Source organism: Cyprinodon variegatus, unplaced genomic scaffold, assembly GCF_000732505.1.
Source record: "Cyprinodon variegatus isolate N-32 unplaced genomic scaffold, C_variegatus-1.0 Scaffold46, whole genome shotgun sequence".
Classification (NCBI taxonomy): Eukaryota; Metazoa; Chordata; class Actinopteri; order Cyprinodontiformes; family Cyprinodontidae; genus Cyprinodon; species Cyprinodon variegatus.
The window spans coordinates 1243469-1255056 of NW_015150499.1; the positions used below are offsets into that span (position 1 = coordinate 1243469).

Sequence of the window (11588 nt, forward strand, 5' to 3'; positions counted from 1 at the left end):
AAGAGGGAGGTTTTTACAACCAATCCAAATTTTGAAAGGAAAGATATTTCAACTCTTTAAACCTGTAGCATTAGCTTGAGTGTTAATGCATTCCTGGAACCCAAACTTCCTCATGCCTTGAAAAACCTTGTATAATTTGTTAAATACTAAAGTTTGCTCACAATAAACATGACAACTTGAATACTAACTTTCAAAATGAAATGCAAACACTGTGGACAAAATCAACTGAGGTTGATTAAATTAAATGAAGGATATTGTAATGGCACGAAATGTTAACATTTCTAATGAGTTTAATCAAAAAGCAAAGCATAACAATTCAAAAAATCATTTCACCCTTTACAGCTCTAAGGCTACGCTCACCGCACATGATTGAAGCAGAAAAAAGCACCCGTTGTTTCATTTTTGATGCTTGTAAACATTAAGGTCCGACGATTTTTTCAGTCGTTGCTACTGCTGACAGCTCACGATTTATGTGAGCGGCCCAACGCTCTCATGCGACCTGCCTGCTCACACTGTACGACTAAATACCACATCGGATTCAGCTCCTCAGTGAGATGGAGCTGCTCTGACTCGTCTATCTAGAAGCCAAACAAATAGAAGAGGAATATGAAGCCCACTAGAGTGAAACGGGCTGCCTTGGCAATTTGTGCAATTTTGTGCTGAAAGCCCTAAAAAGAAAAAGCGACGGTGTATTTGGAAAAAAGACATGGCTGAACAAACGTGGCTACTACGGTCTGTCAATTTTACAGACAGAACTGCATTTCACTCATTGCATCCCTGCCATGCTGCTGTGTTTACAGAAGAATCCTTGTTTGCGAATGCGCGCACTGAGCGATTTGCCCACGACATTCGGGAGAAAATCAAACATGTTTGATTTTCTCCCGACCTCACGATTCCTGATTGGGAGGTGGTCTTGAGTGGCCCCTGTACACTACACGACTCATGATCAGGCTGAAAGTCGGCCAGATCGAAAGATTGTCGCATGACTGGAAAATTGCTCCGAAAATCGCACAATGTACGCCCGGCTTAAATTGTGTCCAGATGCGTCTGATGTTTATGATGCTCCAGTGTTAAATAACAGAGAACGGCTTTGCTATATTTGCCTCAAAACATCATCTGTGCAGTCAGTTCATGAAGAAACGATCCTGCCTTCAAATATTATTTCGCTGTCGGACCAGCACGAAACCCCCGTACACCCGTGGTTCACTGTCACTGAAAATCCCCAGCAACAGTTACCTCTGGCCCGGTCGCCTCTTGGGGGTTTCCCACTACTGTTCTTGGTGGCTTGAAGGAGATGTAAGCGGTTTTCAGGTACGTAATCCAAACTACAGGCACAAGGATAATAAAAGCGAATATATTTTGCCGGCAGATCTCAACATTTTATGTTCATTCAGGCGTTAATAAACAATTTCAGGTGAGTGATAATAGCAATCTCCATCAGCAGTGCTGTGTCTATCTGCCTGCCAGCTCCTAGATCAACTTCTCTGATTGGATGATGTAGCGCATTGAGCAGCAAAAGTTAAAATGTTCTAGCTCCAGCAGCTGCTGCTTGCGAAGGGTTTCAAGTGCTTTAGATAATCAGAAGCTGATGAGGCACTGCTCCTGCTACTCTAGATGCGCTGCAGGACTTTTTGGTGCACTTTGATGCACGTCAACTGCAGTTTGCATGTATACCAGCTGCTTTTTCTGCTTCCATCACATGTGGACTGAATGTAGCCTAAGCTTTAAACCCACCCATATCACATTAATTTGAGTGGAAGGTTAGCAAGATCACATCTAATACCCACCATCATGGGAAAGACAATGGCAGCCCTGGAGGTCTTGATAACCCAGAGAAGAACCAAACAGCTAAGCTGGATGATAGTAAAAAGGTGCACCTTCCTTAGGGGTACATGTCGTAGGTAGATGAAGTCTGGCTGATGCTTGGCTGGCATCCCAAACAACGTGAGACGATCAAAAAACTGCAGGAGATCAATTGAACACCAAATTTCAGGTTACATTTGGGTCATAGATATGTATGAAGTATGAGTAGTATCAAAATATATACTTTTATGTTAATCATGTAGAAAAGGTTTTATGAAAATCTCCCAGAAGTACATACAGGCCTTGCTTGGTAATATCTTACCTAAAATGTATTTAATATTGCCAACATTTTTTTATTCTGTTTTTTTACTGTTTGTGTCCGCTTCTATTTTCAAACTAACATAATATAAGATGTGTAGTTTATTACCGATTTGAAAGACTTGTTAGCTGCCAGTTCTTGAAATAGATGAATTAGAATATATGTTTTTTGTATTATTTTTTTATATACTTTTTTTTATCTCCTTTATTGAAGGAACCCTAGATACAAAAGACAATTATTTCATGGGTTTAAAAATATGTGTACTTTTTCCATAATGTTAAAAACAAGAAATCAATCATTTAAAATTGCTTCAATATATTTCCTGGCATTAGGAAAAAAAAATTTAAGCAATGGGAACAAATTCTTATTTTTGTAATAAAAGTGATGAAACACTCCTCTTGATTTATTTCTTTATCTCTCCTTTTATTCCCCTGACTTTGTGTCTTTACAGTGCTATTTAATTCAATATTTTTCTACCCTTTAGGATAAAACACAAAATCTTGTGTTTTCTAAATGACTATGCATGTTTAGTTTAATGGGATCCTTGTTTAGATATTACATTTAAGACTGAGTCACACTGGGTTACTTCTATCTACTTCGATAGTCTAGCTCCAAAATCATCCTACACATGAACTGTATTTGATCATCTTTTCTGTGTTGTTGTCAAGATTTATATCATGTTTGAATTCTAGTTTTACTCTTCCTTGTTATCTCTTTTAAGCATTTTGGGTATTAGTTATTCCTTTGTGTAGTTTTATTTATTATTTCTCTTATCTTTAGGTTATATTTTCCATGGCTTCAGTTATTTCCAGTCCCTTCTCTTCTAGTTTTTTTCATTGGTCATTCTTTTTTTCTAGTCATTGGTCTGATTTCCCGTTTTGCTACCTTTAAGTTCTTTTCAGTTTTAGTTAAGCCATGTTTAATCATTAATGCCCCTCTCCTTTCCCCTTAGCTGCTTCTGTCCACACCTGCTCCCAATTAGCTGATCACTCCACCCTTTGTTGTCTCTCCTACTTATACTCCTCCTCTGCAGCTCCTCAGTGCTGGATTATCTTAATTTCTTTTTGTTTGTTTCTTCTGAACATCTAGTATTGGTTTCTTGAGTTCCCTGCCCATTATTTCTGGATTCATGTTTTTGTACCATCTACCTCACCACTAAAACTGCACGAAACATCTCTGCCTTTGGTTCCCCCACAAAACTCCACAGATCCTGACAGATACACTGTGTTATATTAAACATCTTAGTTTAGAAAAGTTTTTTTTTTGCCATAATTATCTGACCTTTGATATGAATATAATGTATAATCATCATGAATTACTGTATTTTGCATTTGATGAGCCTAAATTAAACAGTGTGAAACCAAAATAATTTTACCTGGATGCCTCTGAGAGAAGATGCCCCCATGTAAAGGAAAACTCCATATAACACTGGCATAGGAATGAACTAAAACCAGCAAAAATGAAATTAAATTTGATTTAAAAATGAATGTGTCCAACAACAATCGTAACAAAACTGATGCTGTCCCACCTTTAGCACTGACGTCATGAAGACCGAGCAGCCCATGAGCATGAAGATCATGAGGCCTGTTACACGTTGCTCCCTGATGCCGAGGAATTTCGGCTGCTCCCCAGGGGCCGAACACTGAGATTCCAGTTTTAAGCTGTTAACATGTGTGATGGAGAGGACAGTAGCTGCTACAAACCATGGCAATCCCATTATGGAGCACACACCCAGCATCATCCCAACCATCAACAAATCTAGGTGGTACCCACAACCTTTCTGTGGAAGTGAAAATCAGTAAAAAAAAATTAGGCAGTTTTCAGATTTCACCATGCATGTCATGAATATAATGGTGAGAGGGATGCAGGATGACTAAACCTTGAGTTTGTTCTCCTTCCTGTTTATGATGACTGCTGTAATTTGCTGGTCCATGAAGATAAGGATTGTACAAAGTAGAGCTGGTATAACAGATATGACAGCTGTCCACCAGGGGTTGGGTCCCAAGGGGTTTATTAACCAACCTCGATCATCTCTGGTTGGCTGTTAAATCATTAATAGTGAATTATTTAGCTTTTTGATACAATTTGTTCCATTACAACAACAATGGTCTGTTTTATTATGTAAGTATTTAACAGAACAGCAGAAAGTATGCATTGTATTAATATGGAGTGGAAAAACATTGCAGATTTATCTGTTAAGATTTTTTGTTTATATAAAAATCTGAAAAGTGAGACAAACATTTGCAACCAACAGCTTTCACAAGTCACCTCATATCTACAGAGATTAAAACCGCATATTATAAATTCTATGCACAAGCAGATATTTTCTGTAGATTTTTCTGAGATTTATAAAAGAAACCTAGTGGATAAACACCATCATAAAGACAAAGGACCACCGTACAGCAAACAGGCCCTAAGGTAGAAAAAAATAATTTTGCACCTCACCTTGACCACATCTTCCCCAAGCATCATAGTAACAATAGTTTTTGGTTTGTTTAAAGAGAGCGAAGAGGTATTTGAGAATTAAAAGGTATATTAATTGAAGAAAATATAAGCCAATTCTAAAAGGAATTATGTTTGTAACTGCAGCAGGCTTAAGATGTCAATAAATATTCACCTTTCAACAAGACAATCATCCTAATTATACAACCAAAAATATTCCTTCTGAGCCTGGTTCTGCTGGGAGAAAAAAGGGAGTTTTTCCTCTCCAATATCGCAACAAGCATGCTTGGTGTGAGGAATTGAATTTGAGTCAAGAAGTCAATTCACTAAGCTTGACTTCCTTAGATATAAAACTTTGAACCAATCTGACTGTATGATCTGGTTGTATTGTCTCTGTAAAGTGCCTTGAGATGACATGTGTTGTGAATTGGCGCTATTTAAATAAACTGATTTGAATTCATATTAGAATGTTTCAGACCTAGTCCAAAGTCCATGGCTAAATAAAGTTGGGAACCAATGAAAATATCTTTTGTAAAGATCACTCTCTGAAGTGCGTTACCTTTAATTAGAGTAAAATGTATTTATTCATGCTACTTTATTACTGGGGCTGAATAAAGACACATGCCACACTTTTAAGATTTTTATTTGCAAAAATGGACAGTAGATGCCAAAGTAGAATTTTTTTCCATTAAATGAGAAGGAAAACAAATCATGTTGGTTTATTAATAAACCTTTGTAAGGATTTCCATGTCTGTGGTTCTAATCTGATTCTTCATCTCCTTTAGGATGACTTTTAACATCCGTGCAGTGACTGCAGATGAAAAATAGCCCTGGTTAAATAATATTGATTCGTATGCATTGTCCCCTTACTGAAATCAGTAATTAAAATTTAAATTAAAATGAGAACTGTTCTGTATAGAACATTAAAAGTTTTAAAAATAATTGAAAACTCATTTTGGCAACTGACTGTATTTTTTAACCAAAATACATAATCTCCACACACTGGAGCCAAGTTTGTTTTTACCTCCCTACCTTAAACACGTTGGGCACCTTCAGCTTTGGTGAGGGGATCCCAAGAGCATAATCAACCAAGACCATGGTGAGAATAGTGATGAAAACAGCAAAATCACTGATGATAGCCCGCACCTAAAAAGAGATGAAAAAAACAAAACAAAAACAGAAGTGCTAAAAAAACAGAAGTGCGTTTTGGTGAAAGCCTGTAAGGAAAAAACTATAAATATTTCCATGATTGAAAACATCTGGTGTCCCCTTGAGCCAGCAGAAATATAGAAATTGAATTACTAGAACCGCCGGATCCATCTTTTCTTGTCCTTGGCTGAGATGTTCTTCCAGAGAGCTCAGGAAGATGTTCATGGACCTTCCAATTCCACACATTGATGTACCTCTCCTTTGTCCTGTTTCTTGTCCCACTCTATTTTCCTATATACCTGTTCCTCTTGCCAAGTCATTCTCTCTCTTTTCCAACAGCTAATTTTCTTCTCATGGGCTCTTTTTCTACACTTGAAAACATAAGTCCCAAAATTCAAGACTTTTATATCAAACTAAAAGATCCTCAAAACATTTTAACATTTTAGAACTAAAATCAACATGTATGTCAGTGAATGTGATCCTCTTTCCACTACTTTATGTAAAAATATATAATTAGTTAAATGTGCATTAATTAAATTTAGTTAAGAGGTTTTAATTTTGGTTTTGATTCTGATTGCAGCATTAAAGACTGCATTTTTTTCTATTTAAATGACTCCCTTGCAAACATCTGCAAAAAAGACAATTATCTGTGTTTGCTATCAGTATATTTGGGCTTAATGCATGCTGTTGCAACACCTGGCCTATGGAGGCTGTGCAGGCTTGTTTTTTGTTTTCCACGTTCAACTGTGACAGAAACCCCTTCATTGTTGGCTGCTTGAAGGCTCCAGAGGAGCAGTGACCTCACTGGACCAGCAGAGATGATGAGGCCCACCTGCACAATATAAAGGGCTCCTGAAAAGCATTCAATTGGAGAACAGCTAATAGGAAGAGATTTTGTTAAGCTTGTTTGGATATTTTGTAATTTAATTTGCACTTAACTAATTTGTTGGCCCTTTTCTTTTGTTTTAATTGGGTTAAGTTTTGATTCTGTCAAACCATTTTAAGTACTAAATAATTTTACATTCCTCTTATTTTCTCTGGAACCCGTTGACCTTTGGGGCGTAAAACATGTGGTAAAACAATGTAAATAGTTTAGAAATGTGTTCACTGGCTGAATATTGAAAGAAAATATTGATTATCTTAATGATATGGCTATCTCAGGCTGATGGCTATTTGCATTTAGACTTCAAATTGGACAATAAATTGTTAGGAACTGAAAAAATTCTCAAGAAAACATAAATAACTTTTTAAATGTATGCAATACAAGTTAGCTACCACAAGAGTGTGCTGCTGTACTTTACAACCAATGCATCCTTTACCAGCTTGAATCATAATACTAGCAGAATGAACATGCACATATTGATTCACAGTACCTTTGTTGGGAAGTAATTGCTGAACTTGAACTCCTTCAGGAACGCAGACATGATAACAGTAGAAAAGAAAAGAACGACACACCAGAAGAGAACATCAGGAACGTAGGGTCCATTAGGACCGCAGGCAGTTCCTACAAACTCCCCTCTCTTTTCAATACAGTCCTGATGAAAAAAAAAAAAAAACAGGGCAGTCATTAAGGCATTATATTAGCAACAAATTACAGGATTCATGAATTTTTATGCCCATGAAAAAGAAAAAACCTTCTCAGACCAAAAATGTGCTTTAAAATGATTTTTAGTCTCCTTTAATCTAATATAATCCAATATAATCCAGTCCACATGTCCTTAATCTCGTCTCATCTCATCCATCTGGATCAGCATGCCACTTTAAGATAAGAAAAAAGCTTTTTTTCCCCCTCCCTGTTCTTTTGTTGAGCAAGATGGTTTTTTTTTTTTTTTTTATTATTTTTTGTATTAATTCATTAGTGTTACCCCATTTTTTTAATTCAGTTTTTAAGGAAAATTTATAATCAAGCAGCAGTTAGTTATACCTTCACCTCCAGGGCTTCCCAATAAATTTCAGTGGCAGTTATGTTGTTGACCTCCCAAAACTTCACAGTGCCATTAGTGGGGTCTGAAGGCTCAACACAAGCGCATCTGAAACAGCAAATGAAAATGTTGATCCCTTAATAATCCACCATCATTCACTTATGCAGTAACTTCAGGAAATATGCTCTCTACATGCTAAAGATGTGCATACTAACGAGTATGTGGTGAGTTTGTCCAAATTGTTGTTCTTGTTGAAGGGATATTTTTCACCCAGGCGCAAAAGTTTTTCTAATGCTTCATATATGAAGATGATGCAGATGAGGGAGGCGAACGCTTCCTCTGTGAAACGGGTGATGTAACAAACAAGGGAACTGGCATCTGTGGCCACCAGCAGAATACAGAGAAAAGCAGTCCACAGGCCAATGCAGGTTCTCAATGACAGATAGGACAAGCCATACTCCCTGAGGGGAGATTAACAGAGAGAATAATGGTATTAATTATTGGTTGTAATGTGATTATTTAAATTATCACAGTGACATTTGAAGTTAGTAGCAAACTAAAGAATATAAGAATATAACATGCAAAATCTGACAATATAGAAAAGCCATATATTATGTTAAAGCCCAAATAAAAACAAAAACTTTGGAAATCACAATATTTTAAAAAGTGATTACCGTATAAAATAATTTTTGGGGGGACTGATGTTAATCAGAATTAACACTGCAAAACTTAGTGCATTTTTTCTTGATAATAAAATATTAATAAAATTAAAATATATAAAAAAAAAAAAAAAAAAAACAATCTCCTCCTTGAACCGCCACCTTAACGTGGTGGAGGGGTTTCAGTGACTGGGTGATCCCAGAGGCTATGTTGTCGGGGGCTAAATGCCCCTGGTAGGGTCTCCCAAGGCAAACAGGCTCTGGGTGACAGGTCAGACAAGAAGCGGTTCAAAAACCCTTATGACGAGGACTAAAGCGAGGCATGTGACGTCGCCCGGTACGGACCCCACCCTGGAGCTAGGCCTGGGGTTGGGGTTCGTCGGGAGTGCCTGGTGGTCGAGCTCTTCCTCGCGGGACCCGGCCGGGCCCAGCCCGAAGGAGCGACGCGAGGCCATCCCACAGTGGGCCCACCACCTGCAGGGGGAACCATGAGGGACCGGTGCACAGAGGATTGGGCGGCAGCCAGAGGCGGAGACCTCGGCGACCTGATCCACGGGCACTTAAACTGGCTCTGGGGACGTGGAATGTCACCTCACTGGCGGGGAAGGAGCCTGAGCTTGTGCGGGAGGTGGAGCGATACCGGCTTCAAATAGTTGGCCTCGCCTCTACGCACAGCCAGGGCTCTGAAACTCAGCTCCTTGAGAGAGGCAGGACTCTCTTCTACTCTGGAGTGACCCGCGTGGAGAGGCGGAGGGCGGGGGTGGGGCTGCTTGTCTCCCCCCAGCTCAGCCGTCTTGTGTTGGAGTTCACCCCGGTAGACGAGAGGGTCGCATCCCGAGCCTTCAGGTTGAAGGGAGGATTCTGGCAGTACAGAGTACCAGGCCTTCTTAGCATCCTTGGGGAGGGTGTTAGAAAGCGCCCCTCCCGGGGATTCCATCATTCTACTGGGAGACTGCAACGCCCAAGTGGGAAACGACGATTATTGGACTTCTGTGCAAGTCACGGATTGTCCATAATGAACACCATATTCAGGCATAAGGATGTCCATCGGTGCACCTGGCACCAGGACACCCTAGGCCAGGGGTGTCAAACTGGTTCCAGAAAGGGCCGTGTGGCTGCAGGTTTTCTTTCCAACCAATCAATAGCACACCAGACCCCAGTCATCTCATCAAGTCATCATGTTCAGATTGGACTCACTTGATGAGATGAATGGAGTCTGGTGTGCTATTGATTGGTTGGAAAGAAAACCTGCAGCCACACGGCCCTTTCTGGAACCAGTTTGACACCCCTGCCCTAGGCCGAAGGTCGATGATCGACCTTGTAGTCGTATCTTCTGATCTTCGGCAGCATGTCTTGGACACTCGGGTGAAGAGAGGGGCGGAGCTGTCCACTGACCACCACCTGGTGGTGAGCTGGATACGCTGGAAGAGAAAGAAGCCTGAAAGACTCGGCAGGCCCAAACGTGTAGTGAGGGTCTGCTGGGAATGTCTGGTGGAACCCTCGGTCAGGAACGTGTTCAACTCCCACCTCCGGGAGAGCTTCTCTCAGGTTCCAAGGGAGGTTGGAGACATTGAGTCCGAATGGGCTGTGTTCTCTGCCTCTATTGTCGATGCGGCTGCCCGTAGCTGTGGCCGTAAGGTTTGCGGCGCCTGTCGTGGTGGCAATCCCCGAACCCGGTGGTGGACACCGATAGTAAGGGATGTTGTCAAGCTGAAGAAGGAGTCCTATCGAGCATTGGCTGGCAAAAAATGGTGGCTTTCAGGAGTGTCACGGCCGGGCGGTTGCAGAGGCCAAATCTCGGGCCTGGGAGGAGTTCGTAGAGGCCATGGAAAAAGACTATTGGTTGGCCTCAAAGCGTTTCTGGCAAACCGTCCGGCACCTCCGGAGGGGAAAGCAGTGTATCGCTAACACTGTTTTCAGCGGGAGTGGGGAGCTGCTGACCTTGAAGGAGGATATTGTCGGGCGGTGGAAGGATATCCTCAACCCGACAGACACGCCTTCGTTGGGGGAAGAAGAGACGGGGTGCTTGGGGCTGGATTCGTTCATCCCCCAGGCTGAAGTCACTGAGGTGGTCAAAAAACTCCACTGTGGCAAGGCTTCGGGGGTGGACGAGATCCGTCCTGAGTATCTCAAAGCTCTGGATGTTGTTGGGTTGTCATGGTTGACATGTCTCTTCAATATTGCGTGGAGGTCCCCCTGGATTGGCTGACATAGGTTGATGGTTCCCCTCCATAAGAAGGGGGACCGGAGGGTGTGTTCCAACTATCGAAGAATCACACTTCTCAGCCTTCACGGAAAGGCCTATGCCAGGGTGCTGGAGAGGAGAGTCCAGCTGATTGTCGAACCTCGGCTGCAGGAGGAGCAGTGTGGTTTTCGTCCTGAACGTGGCACAGTGGACCAGTTCTACACCCTCTGCAGGGTGCTTGAGGGTTCTTGGAAGTTTGCCCAACCAGTCAACATGTGTTTTTGTTGGGATCTGGAGGTCTGTCCACCTTCCTCCAGCAGAGGGCGCCTCTAGGTCTCCTGGAACTGAGCTGACGACCACACCTGCGATCCATCAGTCATCAGGAGACCAGCTTATAAGCAGCAGCAGGACTTCTCTCCAGCGCCAGAGTGTTAGGCCAGTTATGGTTAGCAAAGCCTGAGCCAACCAGCCTGTCTGATTCTCTGACTCCCAGAACCTTGAACTTGAATCTGATCAGTTTTTGTCTTCTCTGCCTCCCTGCCGGCTCTCAGAAGCTCACCAGCAGAACCTAACTGTCTGAACCTGCCTGCCCGCCCTAAAGAAGAGGATCGGAAGAAAGACTCTGGATCTGAACACTGTTAAGTCTGAAGTCAAGCCCTGCCGCTGCTTAGCCCTCTGCCAACTTCAGCTCTCTGGACCCTACTCGGTTCCCTCCCTCAGCTGCTAATTTGAATCATGTCACAGGTACAAACCTGTACTATTCCTCTAACAAGGATCTTCAGCATCCTGGCTAACCTAACTGTCCTTCTCTACAGAGAACCCCTGTGTGACCAGTCCCGGATCTGTCTCTCTGATTACTCATATAACTTGTGTTTATCTTTAATAAACAGTTTAACTTTTCATCTGCCTCCGTTGTGTTCTGCATTTGGGTTAGAACCCTGAACCCAATCATGACAGTTTCATCACAATATTAAAACAACAATCTACTTAGAGGTACTATTAATACATTATTTGCCGAAAAACCGCTTCTGACGCACCCAAAATGGTAAATGTGACGCTGATGTGGCAGACTGTCAGTCTCATGGCTGTTTCTATCTAAGTTTTCAAGC

The 11588-nt window shown here is 41.4% G+C and overlaps 1 protein-coding gene across 1 annotated transcript in view; it reads right to left on the reverse strand.

Moving 5' to 3' along the window:
* slc4a10 (solute carrier family 4, sodium bicarbonate transporter, member 10) overlaps positions 1 to 11588 on the reverse strand; it is a 42657-nt gene that overhangs the window by 1777 nt on the left and 29292 nt on the right. The window contains exons 15-22 of the mRNA XM_015370441.1: positions 7851 to 8096; positions 7638 to 7743; positions 7087 to 7248; positions 5597 to 5710; positions 4002 to 4163; positions 3651 to 3902; positions 3498 to 3566; positions 1788 to 1961 (exon numbers count right to left, since the gene is read on the reverse strand). Coding sequence (XP_015225927.1) covers positions 1788 to 1961; positions 3498 to 3566; positions 3651 to 3902; positions 4002 to 4163; positions 5597 to 5710; positions 7087 to 7248; positions 7638 to 7743; positions 7851 to 8096 — 1285 coding nt within the window. The remainder of the gene's footprint in view (positions 1 to 1787; positions 1962 to 3497; positions 3567 to 3650; positions 3903 to 4001; positions 4164 to 5596; positions 5711 to 7086; positions 7249 to 7637; positions 7744 to 7850; positions 8097 to 11588) is intronic.